The 24,792-nt window shown below is 44.1% G+C and overlaps 1 protein-coding gene across 1 annotated transcript in view; it reads left to right on the plus strand.

The window, feature by feature from the left end:
* Positions 1–24,792, plus strand: part of DNAH10 (dynein axonemal heavy chain 10) — a 167,035-nt gene that overhangs the window by 17,376 nt on the left and 124,867 nt on the right. The window contains exons 4-12 of the mRNA XM_077293221.1: positions 982–1,090; positions 1,191–1,306; positions 3,708–3,936; positions 5,819–5,976; positions 20,913–21,143; positions 21,236–21,426; positions 21,579–21,777; positions 23,314–23,508; positions 23,863–24,033. Coding sequence (XP_077149336.1) covers positions 982–1,090; positions 1,191–1,306; positions 3,708–3,936; positions 5,819–5,976; positions 20,913–21,143; positions 21,236–21,426; positions 21,579–21,777; positions 23,314–23,508; positions 23,863–24,033 — 1,599 coding nt within the window. The remainder of the gene's footprint in view (positions 1–981; positions 1,091–1,190; positions 1,307–3,707; positions 3,937–5,818; positions 5,977–20,912; positions 21,144–21,235; positions 21,427–21,578; positions 21,778–23,313; positions 23,509–23,862; positions 24,034–24,792) is intronic.

Raw genomic sequence — 24,792 nt, forward strand, 5'->3', positions numbered from 1 at the left:
ATAATAATCTTTATTTTTATATAGCGCTAACATATTCCGCAGCGCTTTACAGTTTGCACACATTATCATCGCTGTCCCCGATTGGGCTCACAATCTAAATTCCCTATCAGTATGTCTTTGAAATGTGGGAGGAAGCCGGAGTGCCCGGAGGAAACCCACGCAAACACGGAGAGAACATACAAACTCTTTGCAGATGTTGTCCAAGGTGGGATTAGAACCCAGGACTCCAGCGCTGCAAGGCTGCTGTGCTAACCACTGCGCCACCATGCTTGCAATCATCAGATTAGAAGGTGTGTACATTTTGATAAAAAGCATAATTTGCACTAGGGGTTGAATAGTTTATATTGCAACTGTAATTATTTCTTGTTTTACAGCTACTTGTTCATCACTTTTTTTTTTATGAGATGGGACGCCTTTAATTTGTATTGTACGATAGCTAGCATCATGGAGCGACAGGCATCAAAGTGAGGAATTATAATTTCAGAGTTCTTATATCGCAGGGGATTTTTAGATGATATTAGTTGTGTTGAGCTACTTAAATTGTTGACTAACAGCTGAAAGTTTGTACATTTTGTTAATGCAATGGGGCTGAATAATTTTGATTGCAGCCGTAGCATTACCTACACGTTGAAGCCCCTGCAGCTCCAGCATTGCCTCTTTACTGCTGCCTGCGGTGGTAATTTCTCATCTACAACTTTTGATCACTACAGTCATTCATTCATTGTTTTATATATATCTTATACTACTTGACAATTTTACTTCTTAGGAGCAAGGCCTATATATTGTTTTTCTACAAGTCTCCCCCTCCTTTAAGGGGCATCTCCTGTCTACACCAAAAGTGATATCCGTTACCAGCCCTGACTTGTAAAGTACACTATTTTTTGGTGTAGACAAAAGATGCTCGTAAAGAAGCAGGACCCTTGTAGAAAAATAATACATGACTGTCCTGACACAAACGTCATGCGCGTTATTTCATTCCAGAAAACGATCAAACAGACGGTGAATCGCACTGTTCTCCATGTCGCTTTCAATTGCATCCCACAAGAATTTGCAGAATCGAACGCCTTGTATTTTCTGCGTAATACCCAAGGTATTTTACATTTATTTTATTTTTATGGGTTGATTTTGGGATATTTCTGGGTAGATCATCTGGTTACATCAATATGCTAATAAATTACCTTTGTGTGCAGAAACGATTTCCGAGCCCAATGATATGCAGGAAGCCAATGACATCATGCCAATGTACCTGGAGTATGGATATCTTGATGGAAATTGCCTTCTCATGCTAAATCAGGTTTTCTCACAGGTATTAAATAACACTCTGCTAGATCAAATAGAAATGTAGACAATGTAATAAAGGTTTCGTCAATGATGCAGGGTCATTTTGTGTTTCTTATCTTCATAAAACAGCAGAGTATTGTTATGTTGACAGTGACTAAAATCTAAGCAGTGGCTTATGTTTGTACAGTAAAGGAGCTGTCTGCTTCAAAAATATCTTTAGATGTGTTTAACATAAAAATGGAGAGGATAGAAAAAATAAAAAAACAGCTCACAATCTGCACAGAAACCTGCGATCCATGCCACTGCACGGCATTACTTAGGCCTCTTTCACACATCCGTGTCTCCGGTACGTGTGGTGGCACTTTTTACACGTACCGGAGACATGTACACACGTAGACCCATTCAAATTAATGGGTCTGTTCACATGTCCGTGTGCTTGCGTAGACCGTGTGTCCGTGTGCCCCACACGTAGACGTGTCCGTGTGCCCCACACGTAGACATGTCCGTTTTTTACTGTCATCACGGATGGCAAAACGTCCCTCACACGTGCACCCGAAGAACAGACAAAGGTGTCCTCTGTGTGACACGCATCGGCACTGGGGAAAAAGCGCTACAGTAAGTGCTGTTCCCTGGCGGCTGGTGCTGAAGACGGCTCTCATCATTCTCCCCTGCTCTGCCGGCAATCAGCGCGAGCAGAGGAGAATGATGAGAGTTATATTAAAGTCCGAACGATGACAGCAGGTGGGGGCTTTTGGGACTCTTACTTCCATCATCCGACACCTGCTGCCCCTAATAACAGTGACAGCAGGATTGGATGATAGGGGCGTTCCTCAGCCGCCATCTGTGATCTAACATAATAAATGGATGAAAAACCTGACGTGGTTTCCCCCCTATTTTCTTGAACCAACCAAGCAAAACTCACAGCTGTGGGCTGCAGCACTCAGCTGTCATCTTCAGCAAGGTTGGTTATCAAGAATAGAGGGGTCCTCACGCTGTTTTTTTAATTAATTAAATAAATAATTTTAAAAAAACGGCGTGGGGTCCCCCCCATTTTTGACAACCAACCTTGCTAAAGCTCACAGCTGGGGGCTGGTATTCTCAGGCTGGCAAGGGGCCATTGATATAGGCCCCCAGCCTAAAAACAGCAGCCCCCAGCTGCCCAGAAAAGGTGCATCTATGAGGTGAACACTAAGTTTTAGACTTCAATGTTCATTCCTTCATTCATTTTCAGATCATTCTGCTAGGTTTAGGTTTTCTTCTGTGAGTGTACCTACTAGTAATTCACAGTGGACATGTGATCTCTGCAATCCAAGATGCTTCCTCCTTCACTAGCTCTTATATATCTGATCAACTTTTTTGCTGTGCTGATTTCTCCTTCTACAACTTCTAAGGTATCTCCTCTTACTTCTACTGACAGACATTGATACTGATGAGTGTATGATTCACCCACCCTTACAGGGTTTGCCTGCTGTAACAAATGGAAGCGGAGGCAAAGGTGGTGAAGTTCACATTCGTTTTTTATTGATATTTCTGTGGAACCTCAGGACCACGGTCCGGGGGGCTCCGAAGGGGCCTTGACTACGTGAGCCCCAGGCACCCATGGTAAGTCTTCTCGAACAGGGTCAGAATGGAATGCCTATGGGACACGGGTGCTACCTCCAGTTAGACCCCGGACACGTGGCAGCTGTCCCAGCGGGACAGACGGACTAGCAGGGTTAACAGATGTCATGGAGCTGACCGGCGTGTTCTGTGTGTACGGGTAGGAGCTGGCACAGGTGGTACTGACGTTGTCCAGAGGTACGTGACGGAACTGGCATAGACAAAACGGATGTCATCCAGGATAGCCGGGTAACAGGTAGCTGACAGTCTGCGGAGACAAACAGTGTAAGCGGAGCACTGGCAGAACACTTCAGAAACTTAAGCACACACTAGCAGAAACTGGAAGCTAGCAACAGAGGATACTTGTTGCTCCGGCACCCTCCCTATGGCAGAAGGGCTAGAAATAGTAATCACTAACATGCCATTGGTCAGAAGTACTTTTGAAAAATGAGCGCTGACTCTTGAAGAGACCGGGAGCACGCGTGTGCACGACCTAAGTACATTACTCGGGAACCTGCTGGAACCAGAGGCTGCAGCAGGATGGCGTGGGGCCGGCACAGAGCGGGTGTCCCGACAGGGACCCCGCGAAGGTACAGGACCGGGACCGGGTGTAACACCGGCTATGGGTGACCTCACCAGCTTTTCCCTGCAAACTGCTTTGGAATATGCTTTCCTTCCTCAGCCTCTGTAAGCTGCCCTCCCTGATAACATGGATGCTTCCTCCCCTCTCTGATCAGCCATGTTTATTCACCCCCACCTCACCGCTGCTATTTCTGCACGACAGCAGAGCCTATATGGATATAAAGGTTGATTTGCTTCTGTTTTAGATTTTTATGCCTCTGTTGTCTTACAATGAACACAAAAGCAAAGATCTCTTGCTGCAAGAGGATCAAGATCAGCAAACAGGAGCCCCTGAAAACATTAGTGACAAAGATTACTTAAAAATGGAAGAACCCAATGTGGAACTAAGAAGTGTACAACTAATTCGAGATGAATTCCTCATGAATATGCAGAAATTCCTGAACCATATTCAACAAACAATACAACAACTTGAAGGTAAGTGTTTTTTTTCCAGTAATATCAAGACTATAAGATGTTTCACATGACTTTCCATTGATGACTGTGGTAGTTCAGCTCACTCAACGGTACTTGGAGGTAGAAAACAGGAACACTTTCTCTTTAACCCCTTAGTGACGGAGCCAAATTTTTGAAATCTGACCAGTGTCACTTTATGTGCTAATAACTCTGCAACGCTTCAACAAATCCCAGTGATTTTGAGACAGTTTTTTCATGACACATTATACTTTATGTTAATGGTAAATCTAGGTCAATATGTTTTGTGTTTATTTATAAAAAGTATCAAAAATTTTAGTAAAATGTTAAAAAATTTGCACTTTTCTAAATTTGAATGATTATCTCTTTAATCCAGATTGTCACACCACAGCGAACCATTAATAAATAACATTTCCCACGTGTCGGCTTTATATCAGCACCATTTGTAAAATGTTATTTTGTTTTGTTAGAATTTTATGAGGTTTAAAAATGTAGCATCAATTTTTCATATTTTCAAGGAAATTTACACAATTTCTTTTTTTAAGGACTTATCCATGTTTGAAGTGACTTTAGGGGTCCTATATATTAGAAAACCCCAAAAATTGATACCATTTTAAAAACAGGACCCCTGACATATTGAAAACTGCAGTCAGTTAATTTGTTAACCATTCAGGTGCTTTACAGTAATTAATGCAGAGTGGCATGACAGAAATGAAAATGTCTATTTTTACCACCTAAATGCCTCTAACTTCTGAACAGATTACTACAGCAGTCAGACTCTAAGGCCGCTATTTGGTCTTGAATTGCCATGGCAAACATCAGGACCACACAATCATGATCTGAGGGCACCAATTTGGATAAAGAGGGAGCCCTCACACTCTGTTAACCATTTATAATGATGTAGTCACTACTGACAGCAGCATCTAAGGGGTTAAACAGATTTGGAAGGTGCAAACACTGATCATGGCTGATACAGCAAGTTGTCAGCTATAGTGCACAACCGACAGATGCTGGATTGTCACCTGTATGGCGAGGCTATTCTCTCATATCTCAGGTCAGTTAAAAGATGTATTGGTGGTCATTAAGGGGTTAAATCTTCTGTTGGTTTATTAGGGTATGTTTCCACGTGCCGGATTACATCCAAATTAGCTGCGGATTGAACGCTGCATACAGCTGCAGCATTCAACCCGCAGCGTCCAGATGTTACAGCATAGTGGAGGGGATTTTATGAAATCCCGTCTCCACTATGAGTGCGAACACGCATCCGGCAGCCCTGCATTTCCGGACATGCAACGTGACTTTTTAGAACGCAGCATGTCTGTTTACCTTGTGGTGAAGCTGGGTCGCCGCAAGGTAAATCACAGGGTCCTATGTATGGGGTGCGGAGATTCCGGATGCGTTCAATGAACACATCCGGAGTCACCGCGCGTACAGAAGGGGGCGTGGCTTTGGGCAGAGCGGGATATCCGCTCCGTCCAAAGCGCCGTCATTACGGACCGTTGACATGCACCCTCAGACAGACGGCATAAACCAACACGAAGGGAAAAATAAATTTGCCCTTTGGGGCAAAACAGAAAAACAAAGAAGACAAAATGCTGCAAAACAATCCATACAATTTACTCCTCAGACCACACCCTGGGATGGCGATAAGGTGGACATCCTCCCACCCACTCTATGGATGTCCACATAAAAGCCAGCCCTTTATACAAATTAACCCCTTACCATACTTAGTGTGCTGGAGGAAAAACTCTGGGTTTTATATCACTGATGCACTTAAGCATAGTGAAACGTTTCTCCCTTCCAGCACTTTACCAGTGACTTTGTCACATTGCATATACTTATCCTAAAATATATATTTTTTGTCTTCTTTTTATCTCAATATTAGGAGAAATTAAATTAGAAATACCAGATGTGAACCTTGACATTGAACCTTCCATAGTGGCAGCAGATAAAACTGCTGTGGAGAAACTTGAGCAATATGTGATGAATTGGCAGACACAAGTGTCCGCAGCTGTGGAGGAACTGCTACAAAAGAAACCACAGGTATTTTATACATGGTATTCATTCCCTCTCTTACTCACATAAATAGTTTGTCAAAGCTATTAGATCATAAGAAAAGTCATATTATGTGAGCGGTGTAATTATAATTGATTTTAATGTTTTATCGGAATTAAATTTCACTTGTCAGTGCTATGAATGAAACCTTGCGATAGCTCGCTCTTTGTGAGATCGGTTTTGGCTGTTGTGGAATTCTGCGTTGCATGTTGGCACGCAACAACCTGGAACTCTTGGAGAACATTAGGGGCTATAAGGAGGAGTCGATGGGAGTTATGTGTCCCAGAGATGGCTGCGCTCTGTGATGCAACCCGGAGTACCTTCTTTAGTGCACGTAGGCACTAAGAGGTTCGTTTGGTGCACCTGGGACTGTGTTGCTGGTAGCTATGAGAGATGGGCCGGTCTGGCTATCCACATACCTCACCTCTGGGTGTGGCTACAGCCTATATAATGGAGGCTGTTGTTTGGCACATGGTCTGGGTGTTGGGAGGGAGAAGGCCTCCTGTGTGTTTGGCTCCAGACCAAGCCTGAGAACTGGACACTAACTCAGCCTGTGTGCCCACAGGCCTGACGGAGTAGAGCTCTGTTTTGGACATTGTGACTTTGTTTTGCCTGACCTAAAGGCTGTTTATTTTCTGTTTGTGCTTCTGGGGTTTATGAAGTAATAAACCCCCATGAACTTTTAGAGGATCGAGACTCCTGTTTTCCTCCCGTTGCACCAAAGTGAGTAAAACCCCTACAATTGGTGCTAGACGTGCGGGCAGCGTTCCCAACAGAGACGTGAGACTGATACAGGAAGGACTGCATGTCATGCCAGCAAGCATCGCCAGACAAGATGGAGGACCTGCAGAAACCCCTGGTCCAGTCGCAGCAGCAACAGCAAGAGACCAACAGGCTTTTATTACAGCAAATCCAGCAGGAGCAACAGCAGCAGATGCAGCTTCTGGCAACTGCCATCCAGGGCAGGACAATCACCCCAACCCCAAGTCCGGCTGATGATGCCCACGTCCGGAAGGCGGTAAGATGGGATTTGCAGAAAATGACTCCCTGCGATGATGTTGAGGCCTTCCTGACGGTGTTTGAAAGGGTCGACAGAGCAGTGCGCAGAGGTACTGGCGCCATACTTGACAGGAGAACCCCAGAAAGCATCATATGATTTAGCTTTGCAGGACGCCAAAGAGTATGGCAAGCTAAAAACAGATTCTTGAACGCTTGGGGCTAACAATGACTCTCAGGGCGCAGTTGGGCGTATCACTGGGACAAACCACTGCGCTCCCAAATGTTTGACCTGTTGCACCTGGTCCAAAAGTGGCTGCAGCCAGAGTCCTCTACGCCTGCGCAGATGGTAGAACGGATGGCGATGGATCGGTTTGTGCACTCCCTGCCGAGGCCTGTGCAGACTTGGGTTGCCCAGGGTGATCCCCGGAATGCTGATGAACTGGTTGGACTGGTCGAGAGATGCCGGGGGTTGAAGGTTCTGTGGGAAAGCAGCCCACTCCATACTGGGGGTCCCAACAGGGGGCAGAGGCCCAAAACGGGGTGGGGCATCCAAAGGGGCAGGGGAGGTGGTGCCCGAGGTCCCTACAGGTGATATTGTTTGCTGGAGGTGCCAAGGCCCAGGCCATATAGCCACCTGTTGTCACCTGACCCCTGAGCAGATGGACTGCAGAATAGGAAGTCGTTCATATTATGCATATCCAGCCTGCAGTATGAACTCTCCATCCAACGAGGGGCCTCAAGCGTGACCCTTGAAGGTGAATGGGAGAGATGTAACTGCACTGTTAGACTCTGGGAGTCTGGTTACCCTTGTGAGGGCCACGTTTCCTCTCCAACTAATCTCGGGGAAAAAAGTTGTCATTCGGTGCATACATTGTGACACTAAGGACTACACTATAGCCAGAGTGGACATTGAAACGACCCACGGTACTGAGTCCCATGAGGTCGGCGTTGTTCGGGACTTGTTGCACCCTATTATTATAGGCCGGGACTTTTGTTTATTTTGGGATCTGTGGGGGAAGGGTTCTGAGTTCGCTGGCACAAATAGGAAACCAGTGAACCCTAATAAGGTATCACCACACCCAGAGGCAGACGGTTTTCCCTTTTGTGTTCTTGTGGGGGATGAGGAGGAGGTGTCCCCTGTGTCTGACATTCCAGAGTTAGGGGGGACCAGTGAGAATTTTGGGACTGCCTAACATAGGGATCCAACACTGAAGGAAGCATTTACCGTAATAATGTTACCGTCATAAATGGGGTTGCACAGGAGCTGGTGGCTGATACAAGGTTTCCCTATTTTATGATGAGTAGGGAGTTGTATCGGGTCACAAAATTGAGGAGGGAGCTGGGGGAACAGTTAATAGTGCCAGTCCCCTATAGGTGGAAGGTGTTGGACATGGTCCATTCACACATCTTGGGGGGACATCTGGGAGTGGAAAAAACACAGTAACGGATTGTGCAGAGGCTCTATTGGCTCGGGTGTCACCGGGAAATATTAAACTATTGCAGGTCCTGCCCCACATGTCAGTTAACCTCCCACATCTCTCACTTTCGGAGTCCCCTCGTGCCACTGGCCATTATTGAAGTGCCGTTCCAGAAAATTGCTATGGACTTGGTTGGTCCCCTGATTAAATCTACTCATGGGCATCTGTATATTTTGGTCATCCCGGACTATGCCACACGATATCCTGAGGCAATTCCCCTGAGAAACTCCTCCGCGAGGAGTATAGCCCGCGAATTGGTCCATGTGTTTTCCCGGACAGGTTTACTGAAGGAGATCCTGACTGACCAGGGAACACCTTTTATGAGTAAGGTGATGAGGGAGTTATGCAAGGTTCTGCAAATCTCCCAGTTGAGGACTTCAGTGTAACATCCTCAGACAAATGGCCTTTTCGAGAGGTTTAATAAAACCCTGAAGAGCATGATATGAGGGGACAGTACAAAGACCTTTCTAATGATCTTTTTACTCTTAGACCAGAGATGGGGACAAGGGAGCATCCTATACATCTGGAGGAAAGAAGGTTTAATCATAATCACAGATGCGGATTCTTTACTGTAAGAGCAGTGAGACCGTGGAACTCTCTGCCATATGAAGTTGTAATAAGTGAGTCACTACTAAAATTTAAGAAGGGACTGAATGCCTTTCTTGAAAAATATAATGTTACGGGTTATATATACTAGATTCCTTGATAGGGCTTTGATCTGGGGAACTAGTCTGATTGCCATATGTGGAGTCGGGAAGGAATTTATTTCCCCAATGTGGAGCTTAGTGTTTGCCGCATGTTTTTTTTTTTTGCCTTCCTCTGGATCAACATGTTAGGCTATGGGTTTAACTAGATGCACCTAAAGTCTTCCTTCAACCTTAAATACTATGTTATGCTGAGGAAAGCCAAAGAAAAAGACGGTAGAGACTGGGACTGTCTCTTACCTTATCTGCTGTTCTCCGTCCGTGAGGTTCCCCAGGCCTCTATGGGGTACTCGCCTTTCGAACTTTTGTATGGCCAACATCCGCAGGGTCTCCTGCATATAGCCAAGGAAACCTGGGAAGCCGAAGTCACGTCACCTAGAAGCGTCATTGAGCATGTGACACTGATGCAGCAGAGAATTGCGAAGACGATGCCCATCGTAAAAGGACATCTCCTCCAGGCACAAGAAGCTCAGGCCAGGGTCTACAACCGGTCAGCCAGAGTGAGGCAGTTCAATCCAGGAGACCGAGTTCTTGTGCTAATTCCTATTGTGGAGAGCAAGTTCTTGGCCAAATGGCAAGGGCCGTATGAAGTGGTGAAGAAGCTTGGTGAGGTAAACTACAAGATTCACCAGCCAGGGAGGCGGAAACCATATCATGTTACCATGTTAACCTCATCAAGCCATGGCAAGACAAAGAGCCGACTGAAACTCCTTGCTTGCTGGGCAAGTCAGAAGGTGAGGTTTGACATGTCACCATAGCGGAGATGCTGTCGAAGGCCCAGAAACAGCAGTTCCAGGAATTGCTCCAGAGGAACAGGGATCTGTTCTCGGAATTACAGGGGTGCACAAGGGTCATAGAAAACAAATTTCTGATGGAGCCACGTGTGCGCATCAACGTAAAGCCTTATCAGATTCCGGAGGCCCGTCGAGAAGTGATCTCCAAGGAGGTGGAGCGTATGTTAAAACTCGGGGTCATTGAGGAGTCCAAGAGTCGTTGGTCGAGCCCGATTGTCCAGGTGCCAAAGCCCGATGGTGAATGGAGGTTCTGCAATGACTGTCAGAAGTTAAATGATGTCTCCAAGTTCGACGCATATTCCATGCCACGCGTCGATGAGCTTATTGAGAGGCTTTGGCTCACAAGGTACATAACCACCTTGGATTTGACGAAGGGTTATTGGCAGATCCCCATTGCACAGGGAGCCAAGGAGAAGACTGCATTTTCTACCTTGGACAGTTGCTTCCATATTGTCCGGATGCCGTTTGGACTGCAGGGGCCCAGGCAACGTTCCAGAGAGCTATGGATAAAATTCTTGCACCCCATAAGCAATACGCCGCTGCATACTTGGACGATATTGTTATCTTTAGCGCAGACTGGGAGAGTCATCTGGAAAAGGTCCAGGCAGTGTTTGATGCTCTAAGGAAGGTGGGGTTTTCAGTAAACCCGAAGAAGTGTGCCTTGGGGAAAGAAGAAGCCCAGTACCTTGGATATGTAGTGGGGCCAGGCGAGATAAAGCTCCAAATCAATAAAGTGGAGGCGATTCAAACATGGTCGAGACCGCTGTCCAAAAAAACAAGTTAGAGATTCCTGGGGATTGTGGGATACTATAGGAGGTTCATTCCGAACTTCGCCATGATGACCGCTCCCCTGACTGGCTTCCTTAAGGAGACAAAATCGATAATGGTCATATAGTCTGAAGAGGCAGAGGTGGCCTTTCAAGAAATGAAAGGGGCTCTCTGTAAACAACCAATTCTGGTGGCCCCTGACTTTAAGAAAGAGTTCATACTCCAAACAGACGCCTCAGATGTTGGGGTCAGAGCAGTCCTTCCCCAGGATTTACACGAGGAAAAGCACCCTGTTCTCTACCTGAGTAGGAACTTTTCCTCATGTTAGAGGAATTACTCGGTCATAGAAAAGGAGTGCTTGGCCATAAAGTGAGTGGTGGACACATTACGGGACGTAAGTTTAGATTGGTAATCGACCATGCCCCACTCAGGTGGATGAAGGAAACAAAAGGTAAAAATGCTAGGGTCACCTGCTGGTTCTTAGCCCTGCAAGATTTTTTTTTGTTTCAATTTGTTTATTTGAAATTTTCAACATAACAAAAACCAAATGCAGAAGCTCCTCCAAACATAAGAGAGAGCCAACACTCATAAAGTACAAAATCTGCAACGGAGGGGAGTCTATCGTACATCGAGTAAAACAACTAAAACATAAAATATCAATACAGAATGAGAAAGGTATAAGACAAGACAGACAAAGGGAAAGAACAAGAGGACAATGAGCTTCTTAACTGTAAACACCCCTACAGAAGGTATATAGAGAAACCAGGTAATACAGCCCCAAATTTAAACTTAAACATGTATCAAGCGGACAGACTTCAGGAGCTGTATGAAAGGTATACAATAAAAAGTGCTGCCAGGTCTAGAGGGTCAAAATGAACGGAATAACAAGGTTAAAACACATCTCAGTTGTCATAGGTATCTACGGAGAAAGCGAGAGGGCCTGAGCTAGAAGAGCACCCGAGCCAAGATCTATCCAAGAGCTCCAGGTCTTGAAAAAGACTTCCCATTCGTCATTTCTGGTGGCCTGGATTCGCTCACATAATAGGATCTCATCCATTCTATCTCTGACCAAAGATATAGACAATGAGGGGGTTCTCCACTTGGCAGCGATATGAATTTTGGTCGCCATACATAAAGTGGTCACCAGTTTCTGTGAACAATTTGAAAACCCAGGGAGTTTCTTGCCTAACAAGAAAACGGTGGGATCCATCGGGATGGTTTTACTATATAATTGTTCAATAAGTAGCTTAACGTCCTTCCATAAGGCTTCAACCACCGGACATCTCCACCAGATGTGTAGAAGGTCTCCCGGGACCGCACAACCCCTAAAACAACCCTCAGATATATGCGGAAACATGGCATGGAGCTTTGTTGGAACATAATATGTTCGGTGTAAAACTTTAAGTGATGTCTCAGTCAAAGATGTCTGATGACAACCCCTTGACAACGTGTCACAACAAGTGTGCCAAGTCTCTATGGGCATAGTAAGTCCCAGATCCCTCTCCCACTGTAGCATATATTTTTGCTTACCTTCTACGTATGGTTTGTTAAACAGAGAGTATAGAAGGGATATAATTCCACTACCCAGAGGATCGTCAATACACCTCTGTTCAAAATTGGTTGGACTGAATGGGACTCCACAGGGTGAATGCTGTCTGGCGAAATGGAGAATCTGGTTTATACGTAGGGCTTCCTTGGGTGGTGGCTCGTATTTCTGGACAAATTCTTGTCCGGTAAGTAGTAAATTGAATGGAGAGCAGAGATGTTTCAGCGTGGAGATATCCCTTAGGATCCACCAGGTAAAATGTGTTATTTCTAATCCCGGGGTGAACATAGGGTTATGAAATAGGGGAGTGAGTGGGGACAGTTTGGACTGTAGGCCGCATTTGAATCTCACCTTTCTCCATAAGATGAGGGAGAGAGCTGAAAAGGGAGCTATAGTGAAAATATTTTGCGGGAGTTTCCCAGTGGACCACAAAAGACCTCTAAGCGAGTATGGTCTTAGAAAAAAAGATTCTAGATGAACCCACCTGGGACTAAGACTGTTGGAATTGATCTTGGCCATTTGGGCTATTTGAGCAGACTCAAAGTATAACTTAAAATTGGGCAGTGATAGACCACCTATCTTCCTGTGTAGAAACATGACGTTTTGCTTGATACGGGGTCTCTTACCATTCCAGATAAACTTAGAGATAGTTGACTGGATGTCACGAAGGCATTTTGTAGGTACCATTATGGGAAGGGACCTAAATAAATAGAGAAATCTCGGAAGACAGACCATTTTAATAGTATGTAGACGGCCCAACCAGGACAATGCCATGCGTGACCACCCGGCAACATCTGTATGAAAAGTTCTAATTAGGGGGGCGTAGTTCCATTTGAAAAGAGAAGATTTATGAGTTGTAAGATTTATACCCAGATAAGTTAAGGAGTGATCTTTCTTTGTGAATCCGAATTGTGAAACTAAGTAATCCTGCTCAACCTTGGGGGTGTTGATAAACAAAGCCTCCGATTTATCCACATTTATTTTAAGACCAGATATTTTTTCAAAAGTCTGAAGGAGAGAGAACAAGTTAGGGAGTGTGGAGTGGGGATTAGACAGTGTCAAAAGAAGGTCATCAGCGAAAAGACTAACTTTATATTGTGCGCCTAGTCCAGTGGGACCTAGTATATCTGGATTATTTCTTATAGCTACTGCTAACGGCTCCATAGCCAGTGCAAATAATGCAGGGGATAGAGGACAACCCTGTCGAGTGCCGCGTTGTATGGTTATAGGGGTGGGTTTTGTTGAAGGAAGTTTGAGATAGGCATTTGGTTTATCATATATGAGTTGTAGGCATGTAATTAGCTTTTGTGGAAGGCCAAATTTCGCTAGTACTGTGAAGAGGTAGGACCAAGAAACAGTATCGAACGCCTTTTCTATATCTAGGGCTAATACCATGAGAGGTTTTTGGGAATAATTTGCTGAGTGAATAATGTTAAGATTTCTACGTATGTTGTCAGGGCCCTGCCTTTTGGGAATGAAGCCTACCTGGTCTTGGTGAATTAGCGTAGGAATAATTTTATTAAGTCTATTAGTGATAAGTGAGGTAAATATTTTTAAGTCGACGTTTAATAATGAAATAGGCCTGTAATTTTTGACTAAAAGGTTGTCGCGTTTTGGTTTAGGGATAACAGTCACATGGGCAACATAAAATTCAGGAGGCATCTGGGAACCCATAAGGAGAGCATCACAGAAGTTTTTAATGCGAGGAAGAAGGATATTTCCAAATTTCTTATAGTATAGGGCAGAGAGTCCGTCTGGACCCGGCGCACGACCTGTCTTTAACTTTTTAATTATTAAATTAATTTCCTCAGGTGAAGCTTCAGACTGCAGTTGCTGTGCTATGGAATCTGTAATTTTAGGGAGTTTTATGCCCTGAAGAAACGAGTTCAGAAGGTTAGCATGGTGCTCTGAAGGGGAAGAGTATAATTTCTGGTAGAATTCTTGGAAGACTCTATAAATGATCTCCGGGTGAGCGGATGAACGTCCCTTGTTATCTTTAATGGAAGGGATGGTATTTACAAATTCTCTGGCTCTCAATTGGCGGGCTAGCATTCTGGATGGTTTGTTAGCCTGCTTATAAAAAGTAGCCCTGGTCCAGGCCAGAGCCTTCTCCGTTCTATTAGAGAGGATCACATCTAGCTGTTTTTTGACATCATATATTTGTTTTATTAAATAACGAGAAGTGGATAGCTGGTTCGCTTGTTCTAGTTTGGAGAGTTTGGTCTCCAATCTGTTTTGGAGTTCAGTTCTGCTTTTTTTACGAAATGAGGCTATTTTAATAAAAGAGCCTGTAATAAACTTTTTATGAGCCATCCAGATATTTCCGGGAGTGGAGTCATCGGTCTCATTGGTTTGGAAGAAGAATTTCAATTCTTCCTTTATTTGGGATTTGATTGAGGGATCCATAATTAGAGACTCATTTAAGCGCCATTTGAACAGATTAGATGTGGCAATGTCAAATTTAAAAACCGACATGACAAGATCATGGTCTGACCAAATCGAGGGGATGTGACGTGAGTATAAAACTGCTGCGAGCGTACTCGCATTCGTGATATGAAGGTCAATACGGGAATATGATTTGTGGACAGGTGAGAAGAACGTGTAGCCTCTCATAGGCCCGTTTACCTCTCTCCATATGTCCACTAGTCTATTTTCTCTCATCATGTGTAAAATTAGTTTCCTGTCAGTCTTAGAGAGATCAGATCTTCGCAGAGCAGTACTATCGAGGCTCGGATTTAAAGTTAAATTAAAATCTCCACACCATACAATGTATTGGTATGAGATTGAGGAAAGTTTAGATATTATTTTTTTAAAAACCGACAATTGAGTATTGGCAGGAATATAACTATTTACTATACAGATAGTTTTACCCTGTAGAGTCCCTTGCAAGATTATGAATCTACCCTCTGAGTCGGAATAGGAGTCAGTTAGATGGAAAGGGAAAGTATTTTTGAGAAATATCGCCACCCCTCTAGTTTTGCGGTCCCAGGAGGCCAAATAGAAGCGGGAGTAACCAGGATCGAAGAACTTAGGAGCGGAGGTAGTAGAGAAATGTGTTTCTTGTAAACACAGAATATCAGGATTGTATTTTTGATAATTTAAAAAAGCCTTCTTCCGTTTTGTAGGAGAATTCAGCCCTCTCGCATTGTGGGATATTACCTTACACATAGTTGATCAAAAGTATCGCAAAAGACCCGTAGACCCAGGCTCTCAGCCAGCTCAGCCAATGAAGAACCTCTCGCCGCAGGTGATGAGGTAGACAGCAATGAGTAGATCTAAGGGAGAACAATAGGAAGGAGACGATACAGGGGTAAATAAACACATAAAACAATGAAAGACAAAGAGACTGGGATCTAGTCCCAGAACACATGGCGATCCGGATTGCCATATTAAAAAGCTTTCCGGGAATCTCCAAAGTTGGGCAACATGTAAGTGGCCCGAGGTCCAACCCATAACAAATAAGAGCCCGCTTATAATATAATAGGGGAGGAAGAAGGGGGGGGTTAGGGGGGAAAGGTAGGGGGGGGAGGTGGGGGGGGGGGAGGAGGGGGAGAGAGGTGGGGGAAAAGGGAGGGGGGGAAGGTGAGGGGGGGAAGGAGGGGGGGAGAGGTGAGGGATTAGGGAGGGGGGGAAGGTGGGTGGAAGGTAGAGGGAGGAGGTGGGGGGGAGATAGAGGGGGGAGGTGGGGGGGGAGGAGGAGGGGAGAGGTGGGGGGGAGGAGGGGGGGAAAGGTGGGGGGTAGGGGAGGGGAGGGGGAGGTGGGGAATAGGGGAGGAGGGGGAGGTAAGGGGGGAGAGGTGGGGGGTAGGGGGGAGGAAGGGTAGGGGAGAGGGGGGAGAGCAAGTAATAATTCAGGCTCGTCGTAATAAACATGGAACCGAAATGATGCACTTAAAATAGAGGAACAGTAAGACTATCTCAAATTGGTAATTGCAACTCTATGCAACAGAGTGGTAAAGGAAAACTATATCGTAGTGCCCAAGGGTTCTAAAGAGACAGTCAGGTAATTTGTGAACGTTGGCTCCTAGTTCTAGGAACGGTCTGCCATTCTTTGATCGGTCGAGGTATTCTTTGAGGTTGTGGGGGAAGGGAATCAAGGAAGGATATTCCCGCTTGCTCGAGGATCTTTTTTCCTTCTTCTAACGAACGACATATGTGTAGTTCATTGCCATGGGTGAAAGATAGGGAAAAAGGAAAACCCCAACGATATTTGACTTGAGCCGATTGCAAAGCTAAAGTGACTGGTCTGAGAGCTCTCCTGCGAAAAAGCGTGGCCGGTGAAATGTCTGAAAAGAGGCGTACAGCATCAGGAAGACCAGGCAAAGTGGAGAGTGGTCTTGCAGCGTTCAAAATGAGGTCCCTGGACTCCTCATATTGCATTTTAAGGACCACATCTCGAGGGATCGTAGGGGACCGTGGCTTACCCAGAGCTCTATGAACCCTGGTAATGTGTAGTAAAGAAGGGTCCATATCTGGTAGTAATGCCGTAAACAGGGAGGCAATTGTCTCCTTTAGATTTACAAAAGATTCTGGAAGACCCCGTATTCTAATATTTCCCCTGCGGGACCTGTTTTCAAGATCTTCATTCCTCAGCTCCAGTTCTGTGATACGGTCCGCATGGTGTTTCAGGGTCTCCTGATCTGCCTCTAGGGCCTCCGCCGTGACCTCCATCTTGTCTTCCAGGCTTGCTGTGCGCTGAGTTATATCCTGTAGCTGGGAGGATATGGCTTGCATAGCGGAGTGGAGCTCGGTACGGAAGGTGTCCTGGAGGGTTTTTAAAAGCGTTGCGGTGGAGACCACCGCTTCATCTCCGATGGTAGGAGCGTCTTCACCTGCTCCCTCACTGATCTGTGGGGACGGGGCAGGAGTGGAAACAGGCGCGGCGGCCATTTTGCCTGCACCGCTGCCCGCCAGGAGCTCAGAGATCGGGCGGCTCACCGGCTGTCCAGCACCAATTTTTTTGGGCATTATAGTTCTCGGGAGTCTCCGGTACAAGGGGGTCTCGATCGCTATAAAATATCTCCGGTTCCGGTGCTTAGAGAGGGTATATGTGGACGTCGGGCTGCGGAGCTTAGCAGAGCACGTCCAGCCCCATCAAAGCCCGCGCATGCGCCCTCAGCCCTGCAAGATTTTAACTTCCATGTAGTACACAGAGCATGGAAGCTACATGGTAATGCCGATGCCCTCTCAAGAATCCCTTCTCTGGTAATAGAAAGTGCCAAGCCCCACGGCTTTAGGCAGAGGGGGGAAGGGGAGAAGTATGTAAGGAGGCTAATGGTCGCGTAGTCGATGGGAGGTATGTGTCCCAGAGATGGCTGCGCTCTGTGATGTGACCCGGAGTTTCTTCTTTAGTGGACATAAGCACCAAGAGGTTGGTTTGGGGCACCTGGGACCGGGTTGCGGGTAGCTATGAGAGATGGGCTGGTCTGGTTACCCACATACCTCACCTCTAGGTGTGGTTACAGCCTATATAATGGGGTCTGTTGTTTGTTTGGTCTGTGGTGGGAGGGAGAAGGCCTCCTGTGTGTTTGGCTCCAGACCAAGCCTGAGAACTGGACACTAATCCAGCCTGTGTGCCCACAGGCCTGACGGAGTAGAGCTCTGTTTTGGACATTGTGACTTTGTTTTGCCTGACCTAAAGGCTGTTTATTTTCTGTTTGTGCTTCTGGGGTTTATGAAGTAATAAACCTCCATGAACTTTTAAAGGAACGAGCCTTCTGTTTTCCTCCCGTCGCACCCAAGTGAGTAAAACCCCTACAGGGTCCTTATGAGCACTTTTGTTAATTGGTAATTTTTGTAAAGATCATTCCTCTGGGGCTGTTCACTGTTTTATTAAATAGTATTAATATAATAGGTATTAATAATGTAGATAGGTATTCTTTACCTTCTTCTGGATGACCCATATATTTGAAACATCCGGGTGGTCCACACTTTGCTCTGCACTGATCTTCTAAATACAGTGTTAACAGCTTGCAGGAGATTGTGCAGCTGAGGAGAAAGAGAGAACACTGGGAGATACAGACAGAGTCGCAACATAGAAGGATAATATGATTTATTATCATATTTGCCTTGCTGATTGCTGTGTCCGTGGCGCTGAGCAAGTGTTGTGTTTGCACATTAGAAAACATTGATGGTTCTTCCTCCTCGAGACCCAGTGATCATGTCATAGGAGCTCTAGTCAGCTCTGCTATACAACTAGGAGGCTGAATTTCCTCTGTAACTGAGGCTTATTTATCACCCTCTGTTACAGGGAAAATCAACATTAAAAAATGTATTAATATTTTGAAATTCCACCAAAAAGATCTTTTAAGACCTTATTGGGTGCTCAGTTTGTGAAATAAATGAAAATTAAGTAAATAAAAAAGCAAGAATAAAAAAAAATGCCTGTCCTAAATGCTGATTATAGCCCCCGGCGAAAAATACACATGTCCAATGTATAAAAATAAGTTCTACAAAATGGCGAGCACAAGGTAAAATGTTATTTTAGCAGTCCTTTGTGGTCGTAAAAAAATAAATAAAAAATGTGAAAATAGACACGAATTTCCTGTTTTCTTTACATTTTCCTCTGATATCCGCAAAAAAAAAAAGAATATTAAAATTTCCTTTGCATTGCGAAAAAATGTGGCAAAAATGATTTGACAATCCAAAAGAGAAAGTCCCAGGAAATGTTCCTGTTAATAAACAGGGTAAATTTGCCTGATCCTAAACTTGTTAGGCACATTAAATCACTGAAACAAGGCTTATTATAGATCAGTTTCTTTATGTATGGTATATACATTACATAGTATATTGTACATACATTGCATATACTTGGAAAAGGCGGGTATTTCATCAGAACATCTCTGTTTTTAAAACAAACCAGGTTCAGTATTTTGGCATATTTAAAGGGATTATCCTGGACCTTTTGATTTACCGTATTTTTCGCTTTATAAGACGCACCCCCAAATTTAGTGAAGAAAAATGGAAAAAAAAATGTTTTATGTTAAATGGGGGTCTGTTTTATAATTCCAGTGTCTGTCTTACAAATCATATATGTCCCTCATCCTGGTATCTATATAACCTCCATCCTGGCACATGGCCCCCCTGTGCTGGCACATTGCCCTCGTGTGCTGCTGGCACATTGCTCCCCTGTGCTGCTGGTACATTGCCCTCTTGTGCTAGCACATTGGCACATTGCCCCCTTTGGCACATGGCCCCCTTGTGCTGGTACATTGCCCCCCTGTACTGCTGGTACATTGGCATATTGCCCCCTTGTGCTGCTACATAGCCCCCCATCCCATCCTGGATATGGCCCCCCGGTCACTATATGACCCCCTGCTGGCACACACATGGCCCCCCCAGGTCAATATATGCCCCCTGCTGGCATGCACATGGCCCCCCAGGTCAATATATGCCCCCCTGCTGGCACGCACATGGCCCCACGTTCACTGTATGTCCCCCTGCTGGCATGCACATGATAAAATAACAAAACTTAACTCACCTTCCGATGATGGCTCCATGCTCCTAGCTCCTCGGTTGCACTTCATGTTTCCTGGGCATCTGATCATGTGACCTGGGCACGCAGTGATGTAGGCACAGACACGGGAAAAGCCACGGGGGAGCTGGAAGCATGGAGCCATCATCGGAAGGTGAGTTAAGCGTTTATTTTATCATGTGCGTGCCAGCAGGGGGGCATATAGAGTGACCGGGGGGCCATGTGTGTCCCGGCAGGGGGCATATAGAGTGACCGGGGGGCATATTCATGATGGGTAGGGGGGGAGTGCAGGCACATGTAATATGTGCTGCTCCCCTGTCAACCAACACGGCGCGGCTTCAGCACCGAGGTGATGGACAGACGGTGCAGTGAATATTACAAGAGGCTAATGAGCGGGAGCATGTGACCTCCCGCTGTGTCTGCAGCCTGCAGCCAGCCTAACCCAGCCCCCTGACACCACTCCAGAGCCGCCCCCCCCCCCCCCTACAGCACAGCGCACATTCGGATTGTAAGATGCACCCCCACTTTCCCTCAAAATTTAGGGGAACAAAAGTTCATCTTATAATCCGAAAAATACAGTATACTCTTATGCTCCTTTGAACTTTTACAGGGAGGTAGTTGCTAACTACTTGCATGTTTTGCCCAATGCTGGTCTCGGCCCGATCAGAGCAGTCATGGACCACTCCTGCTGGAGATTCTGCAGCTTCCAGTGAAGTCACATTGACAGAGCAGCGGCTTTGTTCTGCTCAGCTCTGTTGATGGGGTTTTAGTGCCAATGTCATACTGATTTATAAGTCAACTCCCTGCTGCCTAACTGCGGGGAGCGTCTGTTAATCAGCATGAGGTCACCAGTCACACCCCAACTACAGAGCAGCCTGTAAGAGCTGCTCTGTTGATATGAGGTTAAATGAAACACCAGAGTCATTGGCAGGAGGTGTCCGTGACCGCTCTGAGCTGGCGCTGGTCAAAAGTACCTGCCTGTCAGTGCTAAGCCCCATGAGAAAAAAATAAAATAGTCATGGAAAACCCCTCTAACCTTTAGTAACCTGCTATTATAGCGGAGAAGGGAGGAGCATACAGAAACACCCCTTTATGACAAATATAAGAGGAAAGTCTTTTTAGTATTTCAAAGGTCTTCTAAAGCTCTTCTTCGGTTTTCAGGGAAACGCTCCCCTGGCTGAAATAGATTTCTGGCGAGAACGTAATGGTACTTTAAGTGCTGTTAGTGAACAGCTGAAACTTCCCGCAGTGAAGAAGGTCTTAAATGTTTTGTCCATTGCTGATCCTGGTTTAGTCCAAAATCTAGATCTTACAGTAACTGAGCTGGCAAAATACCATGTGGAAGCTGCTGATAACGTTCGATTCCTCACCACTCTTGAACGTCATTTGAAGGTCAGTATTCTAAATGAAGTATCTTGAACAGCCGGTATAATGTCATCTTCAAAGACCATAATATCCTAATTTTTCTGTCTTTTCTGTTGTAGAACTTAACACATGGCACGGGTTTTAACATAGTGCTGGATACAATTCCTCCAATGATGAATGCTTTGAGGATGGTATGGATTATTTCCCGTCATTATAATAAAGACGAAAGAATGGTCCCGTTAATGGAAAGAATCGCCTGGGAAATTGCAGAAAGAGTCTGTCGAGTCCTGAATATTCGCAGTTTGTTTCGGTAGGTGGCAAATCAACATGCTAAGGTTTGGTATGTTAATGAGAAATATAATGTTTTTTTTTTTCTTTACGATTTTCAAATGTGAGGTGGTGACCTAAATCACATTTACCATGAAATCAAATTCACAAGTTTTTTCCAACACTATTTTGTAGCGAGAACAGAGAATCAGCGAAAAACAAAACTCTGGAGGCAAAGCGAACCCTGGAATTGTGGAAAAGTTGCTACTTTGAAATCCGTGCTAAGATTGAAGCTTCAGGGAGAGATCAGCGTTGGGAATTTGATAGAAAACGCCTTTTCAAGAAAACTGACTACTTAGCCACTATATGCCAAAACCTGTATGATATTTTGCAGGTACTAATTGTTAATTTCTTGATTGATAAAATACTTTTTTGATTATTACAGTAGCTTTTACAAAAGACAAAAGACACCTAAAATAAAAAATATACCGGTACTTAAAACATATTTGGGTTCATTTTTTTATGAAACATAGTCCTAAATTTATTTAAATATTACTCCCAAAATTTTGTCTTCTCATGACAAAATAAAGGAAAATGGCCTAAAATAAGCAGACATGGTCAAGCAGAAGGAGCAATAACATTACAGAGGTTAATAATGTTCACATGTAATGTCACAAAGGTATGTCAGGTGTAAAAGGAAATTCAAAATTACTTTTAATTAATGAGGTGCGCTTCCACTAACCTAATTTAACTGACGTACAACATACTATTATTGAGTTTTCGTTTTTTTTCAAGTTTTTCAGTAATACTGTTAAAGTATGCATTTAGAAAGTTTTTTTTTATTATTCAGGATGTAAATTGTTATTATCCTGTAGGTTATCTGTGCCATGAATTTCTTTGTTAGGTTACCCAAAAATGAATCTACTATTTTATATATTTGGATAATAGGGCAAATTAACTGTCAATTGTGTTTTCCACTTTAAGAAAAGTGTTCTTCAAATGCTTTTAGACTTGTAACAAAAATTTGGCACTAGCCATCACTTGTTCCAGCACCAGCTGACCCTTGCTCTGGTCTTTATGTTTTGGCTGCGTCAGGGATGACACATAGACAATGCACATCACCACTGTAAGCAATTACTAAGCTTAGTGGCTCTGCCGATGTAAATGGTCATGAGCGGCTGAGCTCAGTAATGGATGGGGTCTACTGATGCAGCCAAAACAGGAGGGGCAGAGAGGCAGTGTTTTTCTTTTCTCTAATTTTCCATGATATAGATAGAAAAATCCTCAAATATTGGAGCTTTAACTCTGACCACTAAGTCTAATATTAGGATGATATTTCCTGTTCTGTAGAAATTGCTTCTCCTCCATTTCGTTATTATCACAGACCAGGTTACAGAGATAGATAGCACATATGTATAGCTGGCACAAAATCCACCGTTCACACTCGGAGATGTCATGGTTCACCTCCTCTCCCTCCCTGCGCAAATACTTTTGCTCAGATCAGAGCATGCGTAGAAAGATCCTCTATACAAGTCAATGAATCTATTACTCTCTATGGCCCAACGGCAGTGAAACAAATTTTTTAATGCTGTTTAAAAAAATCAAACAAGATGGCAGCCCCTATTATCATGTAAAAAAAAACCAATTAAAAATAGTAAAAAGGCTCGAAAAAAAATAGTATCACTATCCAGATTTAAGTATTTAAAAAAAAAAAATGATAGGTGACAAATTCAATTTAAGCTGGCACTGGCAATTACAGAAGAGAAGCTGCTGATGTGTGAAACAATTTTAAAATATTACCTAAATAATTGAAACAACACCTTTAACTGAATATTTTATTCATAATGGGCTGCAGACTGCCGCTGGGGTGTTAACTTAATATTTTATTACTTTAAAGAAAAGTTTAAATTTGTCTTCATGTAATACCCAGGTCCTTGAAGAGTTTTACAACATTTTTGGTCCAGAATTAAAAGCTGTCACTGGGGATCCCAAGCGTATTGATGATGTATTGCATAGAGTTGATGGTCTTATCAAACCAATGGAGGCCCTGTCTTTTGATCCTTTCGATATAAAATATTCCCAAGAATGGAAACTTGTCATGGATGACTTTAAAAATGAAGTTCAGGTATTAAATAGGTGGAAATTCTGTTTTAATATACCGGTAGACTTTTGGCAAAAGCAGTAATTGAATGGGGTTTTTCAGGATTCTTCGCAATTTTGGAAAGCAAAGTGATTGGTATAGTATAGAGAAATACGTTTCCTATAATGTGAATCCCCAACTTGGTTGGTATCATATTTGCTGCAGGGTCCTCTGACAGATGGATTGTTCTTCATCACTGCTGATCCTGACCTCTGGAATGTTGGGGAAAAGTGAAACCTTAGCTTTATAACAATCCCTTTGTTCTCCCAAAGTCCTCAACATCCTTTTAGTGTGAGCCTTTGCTGCTGACATGCTTCTAACCTTGTCCCATGTTAACAGGCCATTGAAGGAGAAGCCATAAATTTCATTGACGAATCATTTAAAACTCTTCGTTTGGCTGAGGCTGCATTTGACATGCTATTGAAGTTTAAGCACATTCGCTCTCGAGAAGCCATCAACAGGCAATTGATGATGAAATTTAACGCTATTCTGGAACAGTATTGCAAAGAGGTAAGAGGTGATTTTGTTGCAGTAGATCATCTTCATTTCAAGTGCTATTCCCACAGTCATAATCAAGGTTCATTGTACACATTGTTTCACTAAAAACAAAAGAGGACAAAATAGAAAAAAAAAATGCAAGAGATAATAGGATTCATACCAGGTGAAGAAGGCCTTCCAGGCTTAATGGTAGATACGAGGGAAATATGACTTTCAAGCTTGGACATGAAATGGGGTACCTTGTGATTGTGTCTGAATGCCATCAGGTTGACGTCTCACGTACCCCACTGTTGACAGATTTGATTGAAGACAGTCAGATGCAAAGACCACTCTCCTGCGGCTAGGCCAGAGAAACCAAGGAAAGACCTGTCCACGGGCCGCCCCAAACTAAAAACATGTTCCTCATCATAGAGACCGAGAGAGACAGACTGTTTGTGTTTCTGGGCGGCATGTGGGTAGGTCTCTTCTTGGTTTCTCGTAGGTACACTTTAACTGTGAGAGACAGAATCTAAAAATAAAAATAAAAAAATCACATTGTATGATTTTTACATAATTAATTTAAATTTTATTGCATGAAATAAGTATTTGATACAATAGAAAAACAGAACTTAATATTTGGTACAGAAATCTTTCTTTGCAATTACAGAGGTCAGATATTTCCTGCAGTTCTTGACCAAGTTTGCATACACTGCAGCAGGGATTTTTTGCCTACTCCTCCATCTTCTCCAGATTATTCAGGTTTCGGGGTTGTCACTGGGCAACATTGAGTTT

Source organism: Ranitomeya variabilis, chromosome 1 (assembly GCF_051348905.1).
Source record: "Ranitomeya variabilis isolate aRanVar5 chromosome 1, aRanVar5.hap1, whole genome shotgun sequence".
NCBI lineage: Eukaryota > Metazoa > Chordata > Amphibia > Anura > Dendrobatidae > Ranitomeya > Ranitomeya variabilis.